Source organism: Gorilla gorilla, chromosome 3 (genome assembly GCF_029281585.2).
Source record: "Gorilla gorilla gorilla isolate KB3781 chromosome 3, NHGRI_mGorGor1-v2.1_pri, whole genome shotgun sequence".
NCBI lineage: Eukaryota > Metazoa > Chordata > Mammalia > Primates > Hominidae > Gorilla > Gorilla gorilla.
Genome location: NC_073227.2, coordinates 206,545,028 through 206,568,076, shown reverse-complemented (window position 1 = coordinate 206,568,076; position 23,049 = coordinate 206,545,028). Strand labels below are relative to the sequence as shown.

Here is a 23,049-nt window from a genome sequence, read left to right as displayed (position 1 = left end):
TAATCCCAAGGCTATTGCATTTTTAATATGGTTTAGTATTCCCTGCTTCAGCTATGTGTGATTTTCTGCGAGCTTTATTTCCAACTCAACTGAGAGAAGACAATTTCTTTAAATAGCAGAAACCAGGAAAGATTGAGATCTAAGAACAACAACAACAAATGGTCCCCAGAAGAGAAATATCAACGCTCTGTGCTGTGGAAAATGTTAGTTGTCCACAGTGAGAATCTAATTTCAGAGGGAGTGAGATTAAGTGAACATCTCTCCCATTTCCTAGGTCTGAGGTAGATGCCGGAACATTCAGTGACTCACCTTAACTTTAGTTTGTGGTGGAAGCGGAGAGACGTTCCATTCTTCCCACTTAAAGGGCAACTTCATTTTTACCATCCTAAAAAAAAGACGAGAGGTCTTCTGAGAAAACATTTGTAGACAAAAGTATTTTACACTGGGCCACAGAAAGAGGTGAAAAGGAAACACAGGCGGCGGGGCAGAGAATGGAAGAGAGGAAAGGTGAGAGGAGAGGAGGGCTCACTCTAGACATCCATCGGTGGCAAAATCATGAAAGAATTGAGGCCCTGGTGCAGCCACAAGCCTCTGATTTTATTTCCATTAAAAGAAGAAAAAAAGGCCGGGTGCGGTGGCTCATGCCTGTAATTCTAGCACTTTGGGAGGCCGAGGCGGGTGGATTACCTGAGGCCAGGAGTTCGAGGCCAGCCTGGTCAACATGGTGAAACCCCGTATCTACCAAAAATACAAAAATCAGCTGGGCTTGGTGGCAGGTGCCCGTAATCCCAGCCACTCAGGAGGCTAAGGCAGGAGAATTGCTTGAACCCAAGAGGCAGAGGTTGCAGTGAGCCGAGATCATGCCACTGCACTCCAGCCTGGGCGACAAGAGCGAAACTCCATCTCAAAAACAAGGAGGAGAAGGAGGAGGAGGAGGAGGAGGAGGAGGGAGGAGGAGGAGGAAGGAGAAATGTAAAATGGCTTGCCTAGCCAAGGAAAAAGAAAAACAGCCATCAAACCAAGGCAGTAAGTGCCAGGATATAGGAGAGAGATGAAGCTTTAGAGACCCTTATCCGGTCCATCTGCGCTGCCTAAAGAAGAATTTAGCAATTTAGTGCACCGACTTTTACAAGAAGTGTCCAAGGAATTACATTATTTGAAGCCAGAGGCGAACATAATGATGATAGCCATTTGTGCGTGTGGTTAAACACACACCATGTTAACAATCATGCCACTGATAGAACTCCCACACACAAATAGTGCTTAATCCTTTTTTTCATTAATTTGTAAATTGTTGAAAAATTGTATACTTGATGAAGGACTCTGGCAGTGCTGTTTTTAAATAAATGATGTGGCACTGACCATGATCTTCTATAAGATGATAAATCTGAACAGCGACAGCCTGCCACAGATGATGGCTTCGTGTCGCACCTGTGTTGCGCGGGTTGCTGGTCCCTGAGAAGCTTTGCTCTTAGGATTTTCCACTCACCCTGTCACCTGTCAGCCTCGCCTTGATCCCTCACCCCCGACTCTGGTGTGGCAGCCTCAGTGGCTGAGCTCCTCCGCCCCGCTTCTCAGCAGGGCTGACTTTCCCTTTAGCTTGGGAGGCTCAGCATTTCTGTTTAGCCTGCCGCGATGGCAGCGCATCATTTATGCCGGAGGGGCAGTGAGAGCGTCAGGCAACCAGCTAACACTGCTTATTTTGTCTGCCTATGGGCTTCATGTGAGTTGCCTGCCTTCTTTTCCAAACCCCTCGGGGCTTGCTGTCTTCCGAGACCTTGTAAATGGGAAGTATTCAAGCCCATGTGTATGAACTGATATCGTTGTTACCCCCCTTTCATGACTCGCTTCTATTTTCAGGGACCTCAAGAAGAACCAAATTCTTTGGTACTTTCCCCGGAAACTACGTCAAGAGGCTGTGAATTGCTCTCCCTCCTTCTGCAGAGGCCGCCTGCCAGCCACGCACCTGCGTCAACGCGCCTGAAACACCCCGCGGGCCTCCCGTTGTCATGCCTTACGGTTTCCAATGCGCCGTCACCATCTCCACCTGCCACCAAACCACCAGCAGAGTAACCGCCGCTGCTGCGAGCCTGGGGACGACATGGCAGGCTGGCCCCCTCCGTGAAAGTGTGGATTCCTACTTCCCGCTCTCAGCTTTGACACGTCAAAATGTGGGATCAGAAAGAAAAATTATGATATTTAAAAATGGTAAAATATTTGAGGCAAAAAAAAAAAAAAAAGTGTCTCCAGGAGGCTGTCCAGCCTCGTGGCTCCATTTCAACATCTCCCCCCAGGCGATGTTCTCCCCCAAGACGACCAGAAAATTGTTTATTGGGGAATGCTGTGGTTTGCGTTTTCATATTCTTAGCTTGGCAGTGTATATTCTTTTCACAAGTTTGCCTAGTGTCTTGGTTTACACAATATGACAACTGTAACTGTACTTTAGCTATTGTTTGCCTGCACATACATGTTGTAATATGCACAGTGATTACACCCTTTAAAGCAAGAGGAGGCGAGTTAATTTGGATGAGTGTGATTTTGCTGATTGAATGTGAGTTTTCAAATAGGAGTCTTTTTCTGCAATTTGTTTGCATTTTTTAGAAGTGCAAACAGTAAGTAAGAGCCTTCGGTAATAATCATGACAATACAAGAGGCTGAGCTAGGCTACAGGGGAAAACTATTGTGTTGTAAAGTTGCATCGCTATTTTATATTAAAATGTAATGATCAGCATCATGAACAATGAGCTCTTAGTGTTTTATTTATCTGAAAAAATGTAAGTAAAAGCAGTGTTAGTGAGAGGTGCAAAGAATTATTCTAACAGACACTTGGAAGTATCTGTAAGCAATACTAGTAGGTAAGATTTCACTGTGTGTACACATACACATTTGAGATTGTATGAGAACATATAATCCATATGATATGTTGTACATTTTATGGAAATGTAATAGAATCTCACACATTATTTTATAGAAATAGAGTACAGAAGCATCACAAGTATTAAAGTTGGTTTTAGCAAGGATTATGATTAATACAATTATTTTTACTATAATAATTATTTTTCTTCTATGGAACTCAGAATCCTGGCTACATTTGAGGACAGGAATATGTTGAGCCTGATTTTCCTGGTGTGTGTAAAATATTTCCTAGGAATAAATTAGGCACTTTTTAGAAGCAATGTTAAATCATTCAGGTTTTATTTTCTGCCCTGAAGCAGAAATTTAAAAAATGATATTGGGACCTGGAAGGTTTAATATAGTTCACAGTGCCTGAATTACACCTGCTCCGAAAACTAGCTTTGTATTTCTTATGACTTTGCATAAGAACTGTTCATCTTGGGATCTTGAGCACCTTATAGATAAAACTTTTTATGGCATTTCTTTCGTGGACAGTGATTGATCTTTTCACAATGTACGTAGCCTCTAGAATTTTGTACATATGTTTGCTCTTTTTTTGTACAGACTATTTAGTTGTTGAGAAAACAGGGGCGTTTCCTAATTTGGTCTTTATCCTGCGACAACACTTTCAGCAGACTAGCCTCTCCTTATCTCACAGATCACAAGCACCCCTAGATAGTGTGATTCTGTCAGATAGCATTTATGCAAAAATCTATGAAGTTAAAAGATTGTAGAAGCCAAATGAAATGTACATATCTACTGACTGATGACAAGGGAATTTCATTAGGAAGAAGGTAAAGAAACATCATTGAGTAGCCTGCCTTGATTTCTGTCAAGTTCACAACCAGCTTCATATTTTAAAGGCTTCAGGTTTGAAATTAAGTCAACTGCATGCAGCTTTGCTGATAAATGAATAATTCTCTTTGATGCCATTTATGAGAAAAGACTTCAATATCTGTTGCCTGTCATATTTAAGAAAAATTACTGTTTCTACTCTCTGTATCTGATTTTAAAAGAAAAAAATATTCATACCTGGCTTCCAGGTAATTGACTTTGAATTCTTACAAGCAAAGGTCATTGTGTTTTTCTTGAATAGACATCTAATAAATTTTGCTTGGAAGTATACTTCAGTTTTTCTTCTTGACATTTATCTTTATAAAAATTGTGTATTTTATTCCAACTTGTTAAACTAAGAGAAAATGCATTTTGTTGTGTGTTCTTTCAACACAAAAATGGAGAAAAGCTGTGTCAGCATCAGCTCAGAGAAGAAATATTTTTAAACCCACCACCAAAGCTCATTTGCTAAACGTTCTTTGGCTAAAAATTGCCCTTCAGTTAAAACAATACATTGTAAAATATTTCTGCCTCAAAACAGCTAGTTTTCCAAGGAGGGGTTAGTTACAAGGAGTTGTAAGCACTTTTCCAGCTCAACACTCTGAAATTTTAAAATCTTTGCCCTAAGCAGCTTCAGCACCATTGGCTCGGCAGCTTCTGCAAATGTCCACAGGCTTTCAGTGTCTTTCAAATGATGGGTGGCAGTGGGGTCCCCGCTTTCTGCCACACAAATGGGAAAGACCCAGCTTGCTTGCTTGGATCTTTTCTCATATACCTTAGTCCCTTCTTGCTCTATGTGTTTTGACCCTTTTCCATATCTATCTCTTAAATATTCAGAAATACGGACATTCCTCTCTTGCCAACTCGGTTATCAAAGATGTCTTGTCACGTTGCTTCCCCTTAACACCCACTCTGGTGCCTTCTATGCCATAGGATAATTCCCAGTCTATATTAGCATTCTGCTAAAACATAATCCCTTTGGGTGAAGAATATACCCCATAATAGTCTTTTGGTCTTGTTTTCATCTGAGTGTGTAAGGGTCATATAACTAGATCCATCTGACCTGTCCATCCAGGTGGGTGGAAGGGCGGAAGGAAGGGACCCTCTGATACTTACATGCCAGATCTTCATCCCTCCTTTAGCTGCATCATCGCTAAAGACAAGCAAGTCCTTTTCTTACTTGATTCGATGCAGAAATAACCTATTTGAGTAACTTTTCACAATCATCCACTGCCTGATCTCTCATAGTAGGTGGTTGGTTTGTGTGGCCTGATCATTTCTTCCTGCTGTTTTCCAGGATTTTAGCCACAAAGAAAGATATTATTTAAAGAATTATCTGATCACGGCCGGGTACAGTGGCTTATGCCTGTAATCCCAGCACTTTGGGAGGCCGAGGCGGGCAGATCACCTGAGGTGGGGAGTTCGAGGCCAGCCTAACTAATATGGTGAAACCCGGTCTCTACTAAAAATACGAAAATTAGCTGGGCATGGTGGCGTGCGCCTGTAATGGCAGATACTCAGGAGGCCGAGGCAGGAGAATCGCTTGAACCCAGGAGGCAGAGGTCGCAGTGAGCTGAGATCATGTCATTGCACTCCAGCCTGGGCAACAGAGAGAGACCCTGTCTCAAAAAAAAAAAAAAAAAAAACCACACACAATTATTCGATCAAATAAGACTAAGTATCCTGTCAGCTTCCAGTGCCTGTTTATTTACTTAATTATTTCATCCCCCTCTGCAGATGGTAGCTCTCTAACAGTTCATTCATCACTTACGATTTCAGATTATTTACTCACTATTAATGATTACAGTTAGAATACAAGCAGAGATTAGTGCTATTAATAAGCAGTCCATAGCAGAGATTTCCAAACTGTGGCCTGTGGACAAAATTCAGCTCACGGCCTGCTCCTGCATGGCCTGCAAATTAAGAATGGTTTGTACAGATGAACACTGGCAATCCCCTTGATAAGAGGGAACTCTAACTTTGAACCTCAGTTAAGTAAAACGCTATCTCCCCAGAAAAGGGTTCTTTTCTTTTCGTTAGTAGATCTATGTTAGAAAAAAAATTGTGCTCTATTTGTATTATTATATTCCTAAATCAGCAACAATTGGTGGAAATGTGTTTTCTCTTTATTATGTAAGGACGTACATAATATCCTTAATTTTGCCTCCTAGCTCACAAAACCTAGAGCATTTACTCTCTGTTTCTTTAGAGGAAACGTTTGTGAACGCTTGCCTGTGCTGATTGTTAGCAACACACCTGGAAACTGGAAACTGACCCGAGGGAAAGAAATAGCGAACACCTGCTGTACACCAGGCTGTTCCTCACATGCGTTCCTTATCTTTATGCTCACAAGAAATCTAACAGGAAGTCTGCTTTGTGCCCATTTTAGAGATGAGGCAGCTGAGGCTCTGGGAAGTTAAATAACTTATCCAGACATGTAAGGTATTATACATAATACTTGATTGAAATCGGATTGAGAATCTCACGCGTCTATCTCCCAAGCCTGTCGTCTTTCTTCTAAACCATGCAAGCTTGGTGACAAACACACTGCGGATGAAGCTGTGCACTCAGGGTTGAGCTGCTGCACGCATCCACCTCCTCCCCTCTCCACCATTCGCACAAGCAGGGCTGACACGAACAGACACCCCCTCATAGCAGCATCCTACTGTGCGCGGGATGAAGAGAAAGAGGTGTGCCCATCAGCACACATTGTTTCCCTGAAGAAAGCTGAGTTTGGTTTCTAAAAGGACACTCACCAGTGAGAATATACTTTCAATGACCGACATGTTTTGACTGAGCACAAGCCTGTCTGTGAGTTGAATCACTGGGAAGCAGGCGAGCCCAGCGTGCTCTAGGAATGCTGCGTGCTTGCCGGACAGCTCTTGAGCATACAAAGCCCCAAGACACACCAGCCATTTTCTGCTGGATGACTCTAAGTGACCTGAGCCTGAGCTCACTGCTAAATTCGGCCCCTCCGCAGGTCAGGACAGTTCCATCTGAGCTCATGCACATGCATATAATCTTGACCCAAAAAACGTTCAGTACAAGACAGAAATCTGCCTAGTAAATCTTCACCTGTTCATTTGGGGTTTCTTGTTTCATTCTTTCCCCTAAAATACTATGGGTGACTCAGTTGTCCCTGTGTCTTCCAAAAATAAGTGCCATTTCCAATACAACTCTTGTTACCATTAACAACACCAGGGGGTACGTGCTGAATCTTGCACTGATTTCACAGGGAGCTTGAGAATAACTTTTTCAAGCTTTTTTTTTCTTTTTCAATTCCACAAGCAATAGATGCTTATTGTCGGAAAAATTAGAAAGCTATAAAGGAACAAAAAGAAGAAACAGGTTCACTAAGAGTTCCATGTAGGGTATGGATTCGAGTGTGGAACATATTCTCCTGAGTGTTTCTCTACACATGTGGATTTGTTGGGGGCAGTGGGCAGTGTAGGTAAAAATGGGATCACACTGAACATACTGGTTTTTTGGTGTTTTTTTTTCAGAGTCTCATTCTGTCACCCAGGCTGGAGTTTAGGGGTGCGATTTCGGCTCACTGCAACCTCCGACTCCAAGGTTCAAGCGATTCTCCTGCCTCAGCCTCCCAAGTAGCTGGGATTACAGGTAAAAGCCACTGCACCCAGCTAATTTCTGCATTGTTAGTAGAGACAGGGTTTCTCCATGTTGGCCAGGCTGCTCTTGAACTCCTGACGTCAGGTGATCCACCCGCCTTGGCCTCCCAAAGTGCTGGGATTGCAGGCATGAGCCACTGCGCCTGGCCTGAACATACTGTTTTATAATCGGCACTTACCTTTGAGCAGGACTCTGAAATAAAGTGAATAAATCATGTTTTCAAGTCAATTTGACATTAGCGAGGTCTATAAAAAAAAGGAGAAAAAGTCTAAGTCAATCCTCAGGATTCATGAAAATACAATGAACTCAAAACCTCAAAGCAAGAATTACAAAATTACCACCAGGTTAGAAAATCTATTGTAATCTGAGGAATTGGTAGAGGAAGGAAAGGTGAAATGAAGAGAGAAAAGAAAATAATACTTATAATCTTCCTACTATAGGCCATCACAGGCTTTAAAAGCACCTGTACAGTGAAGGGATGGCTAAAGGAAGAGAGAGATTAAACAGAGAAATGAACGTGTGGATTGCAGTTGGATGTAACATCCAAACCATCCTGGAGGTTTGTTTCAATTTTTTGAATCAAAATTGATGGAACAGATCATTTACTTTGAAATTAGATATAGTTCAAAAAAGTTAGATTGAACATATTTTTATAATGTACTAGTGCAGGGCTTCTTCCCTGTGGGTGACTTTGTCACTCCTCCAGGGGACATTTGGCAATATACAAGCACTTCTCAGGGGTGCTACTGCTATCTGTGCATAGAGACCAGAGACACTGCTGGACCCACAATACACAGGCCAGCCCTCACAACTAAGAATTATCCAGCCCAAATTGCCTATAGCGTTGAGGTCAGAAGCCCTGCCCTAGGGTAACTCATACTACTTAGGAGAATCATCTTGTAAATCATTGTAAAGGATTTTTTTTTAATCCAGAATTAAAAGGCTGAGAGTCACAGTCCTAATGGTCTCATCTTCTGCCCTATGACTGTCAGATCTAGGCCCTTTGTAGAAGGCAGTTTCTCCTCCCAAACTCTGGAGATAAAGCCGGAATGCACCTAGGAAGGAGTCAAACAATCCCTGAGGTGGACTGAAGCACAAGGTAGATGAGTGCCTAGAGATAAACAAGGATCTCTGTAGAATGTCTCTGGGCAAAGCAGTCATTGTAAAAACATCTCTACTGAGGCTCAGATCAGCCCAGAGCAGGGAGGCCATTCCCTCCCGGATGATCTCAGAGGCGATGATGTCATCAGCAAAAGCCAGGTGTGTGAAGCAAAGCAAGCTCAGTTATTAGTGAGCTGTCGCAGGCCACGTGGGTAGGGTAGAAAGATTCCTTTGCTTTCCAGAAGCCACGCAGACTGCAGGGCACCGATGACAAGGCCAGCCTGGGCTCAGAGTGGGAGCCTCGGTGACGCTGCGCCATCAGGCTTTGCTCGGGGAATCCCATTGTGCCCTCTAATCACCCACACCGTCTGCAGTGTGAGTGATGCCCATGTCCCTAGTGAAGAAAAGATGGCGGTATTCTCATCTCTAGTCCATACTAACAGTAACCATGTGTTTAAACACAAAACCAGGGGTCAGTCCTTGTTAGGGGCTGAATTGTGTCCCCATCCCCTTAAGTTCATACATTGAGTTCTAAACCCCAGAACCTCAGAATGTATTTGGAATAGGGCATTTAAAGAGGTAATTGAGGTAAAATGAGGTCATCTGAGTGGGCTCTAATCTAAGTGGAATCCTTATAAAAAGAAGTGATTGGGCCAGGCGCAGTGGCTCATGCCTGTAATTCCAGCACTTTGGGAGGCCGAGGCGGGCAGATCACGAGGTCAGGAGATCAAGACCATCCCGGCTAATGCAGTGAAACCCCGTCTCTACTAAAAATACAAAAATTAGCTGGGCGTGGTGGCGGGTGCCTGTAGTCCCAGCTATTCAGGAGGCTGAGGCAGGAGAATCTCTTGAACCCAGGAGATGGAGCTTGCAATGAACCAAGATTGTGCCACTGCACTCCAGCCTGGGCGACAGAGCAAGACTCCATCTCAAAAAAAAAAAGAAGAAGAAGAAGAAGTAATTAGGACACAGAAGTGTACAGAGGGAACCATGTGAAGATGCAAAGAAAGCAGCCATCTATACCTAAGGAGAGAGGCTTCCCATACACCGACCCTGCGATACCTTGAACTCCAACTCCTAGCCTCCAGAACAGGAAGAAAATAAATGTCCATCGTTTGAGCCCCCCAGTCTCTGGTACCTGGTTATGGCAGCCCACGCAGACTAGTACAGGCCTTCTCTCAGGGACACTCGCTTCCACCCACTTCTCTGCTCCCTGGTTCCTAGTGGATGATCAATGCAGAGGATCTATCTTGTTCCAGAGGGTGACAACTGAAATGCCCCCTTCCCCCAGCTCCATCCTCAATTTGGGATTTGCATAAAAACAAGATATAATAAGTGATAACTGTTGAGTAGTTCAGCTTATAGCTTCACAAAGACACCCCTTCCCTACACACACACAGACACACAGAGAGCACCCTAGCCAAAACAGCCAGTGGTATATTCAATAATGCAGGAAAAAATTATATGTTCCCAGGGCGTAAATATTTAGCAATCTCTTTTCACTCATTGTTCATTATGCACACACTTGGATAGACTAGGAATCTACCATTAATCTACCCTGCCGCAGAAGCTCTATCTGAGTCAGAGGGATAGCAATGGCCCTCTACAAGGTGAGGAATCCCTAACTCTGATCTTAACTTTCCCTACTGCCTCTCATGTCTGCAGGTGGCTTATAAACAGCAGACATTTATCTCTCACAATTCTGGAGGCTGTGAAGTCCAAGATCAAGGCACAAGCAGATTTGATGCCTGGTGAGAACCCACTTCCTCAGAGAAAGCCTTCTTCTTGGCTGCGTGTGGTAGCTCACATCTGTAATCCAAGCACTTTGGGAGGCCAAGGCAGGAGGGTCACTTGAGCTCAGGAGTTCAAAAGCAGCCTAGGCAAAACAGTGAGACTGTCTCCACTAAAAAATAAAAATTAAAAAAAAAAATCAGCCAGGCATAATGACACATACCTGTAGTCCCAGCTACTCAGGAGCCTGAGGCAGGAGAATTGCTTAAGCCCAGGAGGTCGAGGGTGCAGTGAGCTATGATCATGCCACTGCACTCCAGCCCAGGTGACACTGAGCAAGACCCTGTCTCATAAAATAAAAAATAACAAAAAAAAAAAGAATAGAAAGAAAAGAGCCTTCTTTTTCTGTGTTCTCACATGGTAGAAAGAGAAGGGAACTCTCTGGAACCTCTTTCATAAGGGCACTAACCCCATTCATGAGGGCCTTGCTCTCATAACACAGTCACCTCCCAAAGACCCCACATCCCAATAGCAGCACTGTGGGGACCAGGATTTAACAAGTGAATTGGAGGGTACACAAACACTTGGTCCATAGCCTTGCAAGGGCTGCTTCCATGGGGGCAACACCCTCAATAAAAGGCACAGCACGTTTCCAAGTTATAATTGCACAACTTGGAAAGTGAGCTGAAGAGGCAAAAAAGAAACAAGAAATGGATATCTAGAGCTCTCAGAGGATGCCTCAGGCAATCAGACTCTCTCGAGCTCTCTAGCTGGCTCCTGGTTCCATAAGACCAGACTATTTGATCTACCTTGTTTCATCATACGTTCTCAATCATTGGCTTTAAGAAGCCATCTCAAATGCACACTGAGGCTTCAAAGGAACTGTCAGCAGCCTGCGAGTTTTCCTTCCACAAGGGACAGAGGAGACATTGAAACATTCAATCAACAGTGTTTGCCACTCAGTAAGTAAATACTCATATATGTTGTATGTTAAAATGTTAAAGGAAAATGAAGCCAAGTGTGGTGGTGGTGCCTGCAGTCCCAGCTACTCCAAAGGCTGAGGTGGAAGGATCTCTTGGACTGATGAGTTTGAGACCAGCCTGAGCAACGTAGCAAGATCCTGTCTTTAAAAAGAAAAAAATGTTAATAATATCAGAAGTTATTAATTAGATAATTACGAGATATCAGTGTTCTTCACCAGAGTGCAAGTATAGTTAAGGCCATGATGAAATATAAGCACAAGAATTTATAGATAATACTCATCCCAGAAAAATCTCCTTGGACAAAATACAAGGAACTGGTACACCTTTTCTAATGATTCCCTGACAATTCTTTAATCAAACCAAGTGAAATGGGTCTGAAAATTAGATTGTCGGATTATAAATATTAATCTTATTAGGTCTATAATGCAATGCCAACCAGTAACACTTTTTTCTGCCCCTCCTCAGTGACATTAGCCCATATTTGAACCAGGGCCACTTTTTTTCTTAACAGATGAGCTTTGATACAAGGAACAGGATATCAAGATCAAAATTCCGCTCAAGCTTGGCATTCAAAGCGCTCAGACTTGACAATTCCTGACTGAATGCCACCAACATCTCAACTAAAGCCCTCTGGGGGCTGGGACACAAAGCTGTTGACACAGCAAGATATGACTTTGATAATTCCTCTGGGCTCATCTTGGTGACTCAATCTTAATACAGTGTGTTTCATTTAAAACAAAAGAAGTCACACACAAGCATCAAGATATTCTGAACCTGATAGGTACCATAGACCAGACTGGGAGCATGAGACTTGCTCACTTTTTCAATAAGAATGTCCCCCTCAGAGGCTGCTCCTATACAAACTAACCAGTTGTTAGCTTGCCAGAGTTGCTGATAGCACAGGCTTCTCCTTAGAATTACCGGCATTTTCCACCCTAACCCTTCAGCAAAGAAATTTGGTGGCTGGCAGACAGAAATGAGTTGAAACTAGTAAGTCTATCTTTGGCCTGTTCCCTAGGAAAAACACTGATATTATTTGTTCCAAGTATTTATAATGAGGTCTCTAAAATAATTTTTTCCCTCTCTCTCCCTCACTCTTTGTCTCCTTCTCCCTGCTAATGGAGAAATCTCAAAATGTTTATGAACTCTGAGAGCTGAGTGCTGTCCAGGCCTCCCACCCACCCGACATCCTTCCACACACACGCTTATGGCTTTGGTCAGCTGTCAGATGATATGACAAAAAGCTTAGCGGACATCTGCTCATGGATTAATGGCCATGGTATTTCTTTCACTATCAAAGATAAATTGCTAGACAGCTGTATTAAAAACCACAGCACAGTTCTCGACACTGGTGATGCATAGACAAGATGACCAATTTTCTAAATGGGGTCACGAAGAACATTCTTATTTCGGGAGCCATTTTTTCCCAGTGAGAAAAGATGGAAAGCAATAACAAGGACTGCTGTACAAACTTCAAATTCAAAAGGGTCCAAGCTTCCTTTTTGGCTGCTGATAATGACATGTTATTTGAAGATTGTTCTGGCAGTCAGAGTTTACAAAAAGAAAAAGGATCAGAGAGTGAACGCCTTGCTTTGCCAACGCGGCTCCCGTAAATGGTATAAAAAGCGTATTTTCCAAACTCAGACTCAGTTAGGTTCCTAAGGAAGTGGGCCTGTACTCGTGACTTTGGTCAGCTTGTGAAATGATGTAATAAAAGAATATCACATAATATTTATCTGAGGAGTAAATAAGATAAAATATACCAACAGTCCAGCATGTGGTTGTCTCTAAAAGGCTAGTTCCCTGGCCTTTTGGCCTTCAGAAGTCCCCTTTAAGCTGATTCTCACTGGCATCAAGCATGTGAATACCTGTGTTAGGTCCTCTTGGCTGCATTGCCAAGTTTTCTCAGCTAGATGTTTGATGAAGACCGTCAGAATGTGGCATTTATAAATATGTTTAAAATCAATGAGAGATTTCTAAAGCAGATATTATATAAAACAAATATTAGAATCGTTCATCAGTTTTTAAGAAGGAAGTAAGCTCATCAGTTTTTAAGAAGGAAGTGACATAAAGACACAGTTAGGGCCGGGCGCGGTGGCTCACGCCTGTAATCCCAGCACTTTGGGAGGCCAAGGCAGGCAGATCACGAGGTCAGAAGATCAAGACCATCCTGGCCAACATGGTGAAACCCCATCTCTACTAAAAATACAAAAATTAGCTGGGCATGGTGGCACCTGCTTGTAATCCCAGCTACTTGGGAGGCTGAGGCAGGAAAATTACTTGAACCAGCGAGTCGGAGGTTGCAGTGAGCCGAGATGGTGCCACTGCACTCCAGCCTGGCGAGAGAGCAAGACTCTATCTAAAAAAAAAAAAAAAAAAAAATCACACACAGAAGCCAGAAAACTTGGGTAAAGCACGACCAGCCAGCATTTATTTGGATGGCTCCCTGACAGAGACCAGGCCTGAGGAACCCTCCCAGGACGAGAGGTAAGGGATACACAACCAGACCAGGAGCCCAGATTCCAGCACTAGACCCTCATATGACCCGTGACACTGAGAAAGTTACTAGCATGGCCCGACGTCAATATCCTTGTTGGTGAAATGAAGAAAATCAACTAATCATCAAGATCTTTCCATTTCTCAACTGTCCATGAAATAATAGTTCAGTAAAAATAGCAGCAGACTGAATGACAAATTGAATATGGATTTCAAAGAAACAGAAGGTTTTGAGGCTAGAAATCTGCCTGAGAGATCGTGTTGAGGGGCCAGACTGTGAGCTCAGCTTCCCATATAGGCAGGTTCAATATGGAGCTCAGCACATATAGGCAGGTTCAATATGGAGCTCAGCACAAAACAAACGCCATGAAGCGATCATTAAAAAAAAAAAAAAAGACAAAGATAAAGATAAAGAAAACACAGAACTATTAAGTACAGGAATAATTATTCAATCCCAGGAACCAAAAGTAAAATCAGTTACAGTTTTTCACCTAGCAAGTTGGCAGCAAATTGAAGATTCGTCTCAGTATAGTGTTAAGAGAATGTAAATTGATAAATCAACTTTAAAATACAAGAAACTACCTACAGTGTATGCTTATTACCTGTGTGACAAAATAATCTGTACACCAAACCCCCAAGACACTCAGTTTACCTATATAACAAACCTGAACATGTACCCATTAACTGAAAATAAAAGTTAAAAAAAAAACTTCAAAATACTGTGTATCCATTGTTCTAGCAATGTCATTTCTATATATTTACTCTAAAAAAATTCTCAATGTGTTCAAATATTTAGCTGTAAGTTTATGTATTACCATGTTATTCATGACATCAAATAATTATTAGAAATCTAAATATCTAACAATAGGTATTTAGATATATTTATCTAATAAACGCATTGTGGCACTTTTTGCTGTGAAATACCATGTAATCACTTAAAAAGGACCTCCTGGAAAAATATTTAATGATGTATAAAGATATTCACAACACATTGCTAAATTTTCAAAAAAGTTATAAAACAGTATAATCTCATTTTTGAAGGGAAGAATATCTATTTTTACAGCTATACCTATGCACCTAGAACATAGATGTACACGTATGTGTACATGTGTGCATGTGTGTGTGCCTAGACCAGATGTATTAGGTTGACTCTATGAAATCTCTAATTTTATATGTCAGAAACAGTACCATCTCAGATATTTCTTAAGGTTCTACTTAATAAATCCATATACACCGGAATAAGATGTAAAAATTATTCACAAAAATGTTGACTATGGTCATATCTTCAGTGATTTATGGATACTTTTATTTTTCAAACATTTTACAACTAAGATGTATTTCTCTTAATATAACAAAAATCTTGTAGTGAAGTTAAATAATTTACACACATATCAGTCTAAAGTATGCAATTTCTTCTATATATGATAAATATAAATATATAGCATATGTGTGTATATATATTATATATAACTGAAATTTATAGAGAGAGATAAAATTAACCAAATGTCTAATCCTTTTTAGTGTAATCCGTTCCAAAGATGGCAGCAGTCTATTAGGAAAAAATCACTCATCAGGATAAAAATGCTTGGTCTCTCCGAATAGTCTCCCCTCCTCCGCTTCCTTCCCAAGATAGTTCCCCGGTGAGTGGGAGCAGTTAACATCTTATGGTGGTGGGAAAACCTGGGCTGTTGGGCATGACGTCCTCTACCTCTTCTGGTCTCCAGGGCTGTGTCCCTGTTCCCTGGGTGTTTCCTGGCCTTCAAAGCTGAAACCTGAGGCTGGTGTCACTGGTAATCTGATCTCTTTGGGTCTGGGCAGGATTATCACTTCCTGCTGACTCAGCCAGTCAGCTCCCGCAGGCTACAGACTCCAGAATATCTGCCATGCCCTTCCTCCAGCCTCTGGCCCAGCCTCGCACCCAGGCTCTGCTGTGCAGTCAGCTCCCCTCACCACTCTGTGCACGCTGTCGATCCTTCGCTTCTCAACGCTGCATCCCTATCCTGTAAAGGTCGAGGGCACCCTGGAATGCTGAGCCCCAGAGCCCTCTTTCTGCCTGACCACCCCGGCTGCCCAGCTCGCTGTGATGTGCCTGAGGTGCAGACTGCTCTTGGAGTAACTCACCTTGAAGCACAGCTTCCAGACAGGAAGTCAAAGGGACCCTTACTGTGTGCCCTTCCTCTCCTTTTCCATCTTCCTGCCATCCCCAGGACCAGAAGCTGGCCAGGCCTTTCCTTACTTCCACTCTGTCCTCAATCCCTTCCTCCCTTTCCAGCCAGGTATGCAGGGTCTCCTTGGCTTTATAAAAACACCTCTCTGAATAGAGCCCCTTATGCTCAGTGATTACTTTGATAGAGGGTTCTAGAGATTATTTCTCAGGACAATAGCTTATGTCATTCCTTTTCTGAAGCACAGTATATTAATATTGAACATCACCCTGATCTTCCCCTTGGCCTTTCTCCTATAAAATATATACTTAGATGAATGCTAAGGGAGAAGAGACAAATGTTTTTGACTCATAAAAGCAAAATAAAGAGGCGGGTGGCTCATGCCTGTAATCCCACGTCTTTGGGAGGCAGAGGCAGTAGGATCCTTTGAGCCTAGGAGTTCGAGACCAGTCTGGGCAACATGTCGAGGCCCCATCTCCTACAAAAAAATAAAAATAAAAAATTAGGCAGGTGGCACGTGTCTGTAGTCCCAGCTGACAGGAGGCTGAGGTGCTTGAGCCCAGGAGCTGAGGTTACAGTGAGCTATGATTGCACCACTGTCCTCCAGCCTGAACGACAGAGCAAGACACTGTCTCTAAAAAAAAAAAAAAAAAAAAAAAAAAGAAAAAACAAAATAAAATTATCTTAAGAGCTTGTCTTCATTATAAAATTATTTAAGAAAAAGAGGCAGCCTAAATATATACCTAACTAAAACAGAGAGACATCAGGAAAGGGAGAAGGCTTTGAACGAAGACTTGGAGGATGCTGAAACAAAGAAAAGAATTAAAAGAAACCAGTGCAAAATATAGAAAAAAAATATAGAGATAAGAATTAAAATGCCTGATTTTTATTTGTAATATATGACGTTTCTCAAAGTACTCAAGTTGCTTCAGAGAGCAGCAGTTCTGATGCACCCCAGCTTCCTGCCCTGGGCATGAAACTTACAGGACACCAAGATCAATAATCCAGACACCAAATGCCATCTTGTTCCGGAAAGGATTTCAGGCGGCTAACAGAGATAACCCGCACTACAGGGAAAGTGAGCAGTAAATGTTCAAGAAGCTTTAAAAAAAAGGATGATTCTTCTAAAAAGGATTTTTAAATCGTAAACTCTCTAGTTGACAAAAACAAGATAGAGTTATGAAAAGAAAGAAATGTGGGAAATGACATAGCTCTGTAAAGAAAATAAACTTTGGTGCAGAAGGAAACAATGGTTTAATCAAGTGAAATGCAGCGGGAGAGCATGCGGGAGGTGACCTGGGCAGCAGGAAGCTTTTGGAAGGTGATTCTGGGGGATTTCAGAGGAGCAAGATGGAAGCCGAGAGCCAGCGGTGATCCTAGTCCCGGTGGGGGGAAGTGATCGACCAGATCAGGGCAGCAGGAGCGGGAATACACGTGACAGACGTTACAAAAATAAAATAAGCAAGACTTGGCCACTGGTTGGCTTTAGGGATTGAAGGAAGTGGTAGAGTCGGTGGTGACTACAAGGCTTCCAGCCAGGCCAACTGCAGGAATGATAGAAACAGTAAAAGAAATGGCTCGCATTTTGTCTTGCTCTTAAAACAGAATAACAGTAATATATTTTCCACTTACAAGTTTACTGTTATAACAATATTAATAGACCTGAAAGGAAAGAAAGAAAATTTTCAAAATTCAAAAATTTGTACTGAATACAAACTTTAATGGCAGTAAGAAGTACAATGTGTGTGTTTGTAACAAGCACTCTGAGTTAGAAAATATAGTTTTTCATTTCTTATCTTCAAAGCATGAAAGAAATAAAAAGGCAAAGTACTGACTTAACTGAAAGCACCTGATTGACGTGTGTCGTCTCACGTTGGGTTTGTACACTTTGTGCATGGCTTTGTATTTCCATAGTTGTCTAAGTACTTTTTTGCTTCCAGTGCTAGTCGAATTGAATTCTGATTACCAGTTGAGTTCTGTCTGAAGTTTATTATTTTAGTAGAAATAATGTAAAGTTAGATATAGCTATTACCCAGCATGGTATCAGATTCAGATAGCTGGAAAATCAATGTTTTATTAATGATTATCATTAATGATTAATGATTATCAGGAAGCAGTATGAGACTTTACTCATACTGCTACTCAAATGTGTGAAAAAAAATGGTAGCTTCCTTATTTTGTTTAACCAATCTAATCTTTTTGTGTTTTTTAACTGAGATATAATTCACAGGCCACAGCCCTATGACGTGTACAACTGAGTAGTTTTTAGTATATTTGCAAAGTTGTGCAGCCATCACCATTATCTAATTCTAAAACATTTTTATCACAAAAAAAAAAAAAAAGCCCTGTACCCATTAGCAGTTACTCCCCTCCTCCTTCACCCATCCCCTGGCAAACACTAATCAACTTTCTGTCTCTGCGGATTTGCCTGCTTTAGATATTTCATACAGATAGAATCATACACTATGTAACCCACTCAATTGTCCCTGTGAACTCCCCGCTGCATGGTGGCAGTAAAATTTTACTTTCCCTCAAATTCAGTGATCAACATTATCTCAGATTTTTCCAGTTTAAGACAATTTAATTTTGGTAAACACTCATCAAGCTCCAAGTACACTCGCTAGCAGGCGATTTCTCCCCTCGCTTCTTCCTTCCCAAGATGGTCTGGGGATAGAGAAAACCCACGGAGTCCTCCTGGCAGTGATGGGAGTGTAGGCTGCCTTCTATGCTGGCCCCTGCAGGGTGTGGCCTGACGACCCGGTCTCTGGGTCAGTGCCCCTCAAGGACGACTGGTCTCAACTGGACTCTTGGCGAACGACAAGCTCCTCCTGCTGCCAACACCCGAGCTCAACTGTGCCTCCAGCCATGAAGATCACTGCCCACGGCAGTCTCCTCTTGCCAGCTCAGGCCTCAGCCAGCTCATGGTCCTCTCAGCAGCTCTGTGTCTGCTCTGGGGGTGGGCCTGGGCCTTTTTCCCCCACCGTATGCTCTGCACCTGTCATGGCCACCAGCATAGAAGTGAATGAATCCTTCAAAATTCAGCTGAAATATTGAACTCTTCGCCAATGTGTCCACCGCTTCCTCCTACTGCTTCCTCTGTGCTCTGGTAAGAAGATCATCTTGCTGCTACATGGAGCATTTGTTGGCTTCTATTCCAGCCCCTGCATGCATCTCATCTCTCCTACGTTATCAATCCCACCTCTCCCCCACTGCCCAGGTGGGGGCTTCCCAAGGCCACCCTCAGATCCTTGCCATGTACATGTTATGCTCAATAAATATTAAAATTAGTTGAAGTTGTGTTCTGTCTAATTAACTAGATTTCTATTTTAAAGTAACACCATGTGCATTTTATAAAATAATCATATGACAGAGGTGAGTATAAGATGAACAGTACATCTCCACTCAGCCTCAAACAGTGCAGGGTAGTCTCTTGTTTGTAGGAACTTTTATGTTTTTCCTAGTATTTTACTCTTCCAGTTCGTTTTTGAATGAGAATATAAAGTATCTCTGAGTTGGGAAAAGAGAAAATTTATACTAGAATTTTCTAGGGGAAGAAGAGCAGGAAGGAATTACAGACAGAGTCACATTTGCAAAATCACCTGTTGGAGTATAAGAAGGAAAGGAGGAGCCCGGCCAACCCCATGTATGAATTTCATTTTGAAGGCAATGATGACCCTGCTTCATCAGTTTCCTACAGACAAATGCATATCTCAGCTTTCCAGCAGAATCAAAATCTCACAAATGTCCCCTCTGAGGACTGTCTGAGCCCTGCCTTGCCATTTGTCTGCAAATGGTTTCTGACATAGAACCCAAACCAAACGACCAATCCAACACTTCTGGGATGAAAAAGAAAATTCAGAATGGTGACAATGAATTGGGAAGTTCAGATTCTGTGCTGTGTGTTGTGTTGAAAAAATTGACACTAAATCTTTTAATGTCCTTTTCACATCAAAGTTCCATGTGTTTCCTCCAGTCATTCCGGGATTCTACACACAAAGACATTTTTCAGAGAAGGGTTAGGAGAAAAGAAGAGGCAGGAAAGGCATTCTCTCCTACTAAGTTAGTGAAAAACCCTTTACAGGCAGTCTCCCCAGAAGTAGAGGTGCTGTTGATAAACAGAGAACAAGGCCAGGCCCAATGGCTCATGCCTGTAATCCTAGAACTTTGGGGAGGCCAAGGCAAGTGGATCACCTGAAGTCAGGAGTTCAAGATGAGACTGGCCAACATGGCAAAACCCTATCTCTACTAAAAATACAAAAATTAGCCGGGTGTGGTGATGCATGCCTGTAATCCCAGCTCCTTGGGAGGCTGAGGCCGGAGAATTGCTTGAACCTGGGAGGCGGAGGTTGCAGTGAGCTGAGACCGCACCACTGTACTCAAGCTCGGGTGAAAGAGCCAGACTCCATCTCAAAAAAAAAAAAAGAAAGAAAGAAAAAGAAAAAGAAAGAAATAGAGAACAAAATCTCAGGCTTTGAGAAGCACTGGGATCCCAAGACAGGAAGCGTAGTGCTGAGCTTTAAGCACCAGGTCTGACCCAAACCGCCTGGATTCAAACCACAGCTTTGCCATGTACTGTGTATTTTGGACAAGGTATTTCTGCCATCCGTTTCCTTGTAAATCGGATTCGTAGCAATGCCTACCCGCCAGTGCTGTGTTGAGTACTGATATGTGCGTAAAGGGTGCTTATAAGAGTGCCTGGAGCCCACTGGGCTGTCTGTGTGTCATCCTAGTCATCAGCACGGCATCACCCACTGCTATTCTGACCTTGTGTTGTGATCCTTGGCCAAGGGTGACATGCTCAGCCCACCTCCACCAGGCCTCCTTTTCAGTAGTTATAATTTCAGGGTCTTCTATGTTACCCCAGGTAACCATTTCCTTCAGACCGAAACTATGAAACGAAGAACCCAAATACCCATTTATATGCTGGCCTTAGATAGAAAGACACAATCACTTTCTCTTTTCTTTGCATAATGTTTTTCTAAACTGCAGCCCATTCGCCACCATCCTGCTTTAGGACAACACTAGAATGGAGGAAATTCTCCCAAAGAAAGGTGAACATGAATGAACCTACCCCTCGCTTCATGGTTTATGACACTCCAGCGTCTGACCCAAAGGTCAAAGAACGCTGTTGTGAAAGTAGATTCAAATCTTTCTGTGTTTCGGCCCCTGTTAAGCAAAAGCTTTGAGATCCAAAAACAAAAAACAAAAAACTTGACAGTCCTATCGATTTGTACAATGCTGGTGGACCTCTGGAAATAAGTTGTCATTGAAAGTATGAGGCAAACGCCTTTTTTAATGATTTCAAGCAATCTGTGGACGCACAATGCCAGGCAGCACTCTCAAAGGCCTCCTTGTGAGTGTGTGTGCCTGGAGGCTGCGGGTTGCTGGCCCCCTTCCATCGTCCTGCAAACACAGCACCATATTTGTCTTTCAGCTGTCACTATTTGTTAGGAGCCTATAAACAGAAGATTCTTTCTTAGCAACCACTGTGAAAAAGTAAAACCACCCCCACCCCCTCCAAAAAAAAAAAGCCTGAAATGAGGAAAGAAAGAAAAATGAACTTTGCAAAATTACTTGTGGAAGTCACAATGACAATCCAATATGCAAAGTTTCAAAATTGCTGGCTGCCCTTGGTTTGGGGAAAAAAGAAAAAACTCTGAAGACGTTTTCAGAAGTCAGCTGCCAACAGATTAAGAGGCGACGAGAAATGATCTCACCACCATTTGTAGACGTCTGGTCACGCGGATATCTGCAAGATAACCAAGAATAATCCAGTTACGTGATTCAATTTCATTTCCTTGGAGAATGCTTCAGGCCTCATCTTGCTATTTTTAGCCTTGAGTGTCAAACGCCATGGGAAGCTCGTCCAAGGCTGTTCACAGATTACATGTTCCCCTAGAACAGGTAGGCGTTCTGGAAGCCAGAATCACTGACAAAGTGTCTGGAGATCGAAGCGTTAGAAGGAAGGAGAGACAGTAGGAAAATGGGCCTTTAGATTGGCAGCTACAGAATACCTTCACATAGACATCATCTCTCAGATAGAGAATTACAGAAAAATCATCAAACTGGTAAAGAAAGCGTGAACCTTGACCCTAACAAAGAACACTGCAGAGGCCCTGTGGGAGTGCTCATAGCCACTTAATCTTTCAGGAAGTTTAAAATGTTTCTGGAGTGAAATCAGCTCACTCTTGCCAGCCTGAGAACAGCCAGTTTGGAAAACAGGACTTGTAGGCATGGAAACATCAGGCATCCTGGTAACAAAACTCATTACAGGGTTTACTGGCGAAAAAATTGTGGAGAGTATCAGGGGTCAGGACAGGTTTGGTGCAATTCTGTGAGGCCAGATAGTATGAAATCCAAAATCTCGATAACTAAAATATGCTAAGCCACAGTCATTAAACGGAAAGGATTAAACTTTTGTGAGCCAAGATCTTTCTCCTTCAAGCACTGCCTGTCTACAAGTATCAGGGCTGCTGATAGTCAAAACAACAGAAGGAAAAGATACCCAAAACAAAATTTTTTTCTAATCCTATATTCCCACTACGCTCTTGAAGATAGATGATAAAGAGACATTGCTCAGAACCGAACTCTCATGAACAAACTGACAAATGTGAAAATATGTGTTATGAACAAAAAGACTCTCGCATTGTCTCATTCTGATCTTCACAGAAGCCCTGTCATGAGGGCGTTATCACCGCAGCATGACAGATAAGGAAACAGGCCCAGGGAAGTCGAGGTCAGGAAGCCTCAGGAGGCAGGCTCCTGGTCTAACCCCGGGGCTCATTCTCCCCTTCACCCAGTTGTCACCCCACACATGCTGTGCTTTAGGTGAGGACGCACTGATAGGCTGACACATCCAGATGCCACGGATCATTCCGACGGTGCTGGGACTCCACCTCCAAAAATGCGATTGCAGTAGTATGCAGAGGTTATCAGTGAATGTGTTTTATTCTTACTATACAAAGGGGAAACTGGGGGTTTTCTCTGTTCAAATCCCCCCCTCCCTCTGTCTCTGTATGAAGGAGCCGTTTTCTTCTTCCTTTCTTCCTTCTTTCTTGCCTAATACATTTTCGCTCCTTAAAACCAAAAAAAAAAAAAGAAAAGGAAACTGCTGTATATCATTCTCGTATTAGAAAAAAACTCTTTTCTTTGGTCATAAAGTTTTTCCTCCTTTTTTTTTTCTCACTCTCTTCCTTGCATCTCCTTCTCTCTGC

The 23,049-nt window shown here is 42.6% G+C and overlaps 1 protein-coding gene across 23 annotated transcripts in view; it reads left to right on the top strand.

Moving 5' to 3' along the window:
* The window catches only part of SORBS2 (sorbin and SH3 domain containing 2), a 226,850-nt gene extending 222,830 nt beyond the window's left edge, over positions 1-4,020 (top strand). For all 23 annotated transcript variants that reach the window (XM_055384906.2, XM_055384907.2, XM_055384908.2 and 20 more), the window contains one exon: positions 1,861-4,020. In XM_055384906.2, the coding sequence (XP_055240881.2) occupies positions 1,861-1,922 (62 nt within the window). In that variant the 3' untranslated portion in view covers positions 1,923-4,020. The remainder of the gene's footprint in view (positions 1-1,860) is intronic.
* Positions 4,021-23,049: the final 19,029 nt, after the last annotated feature.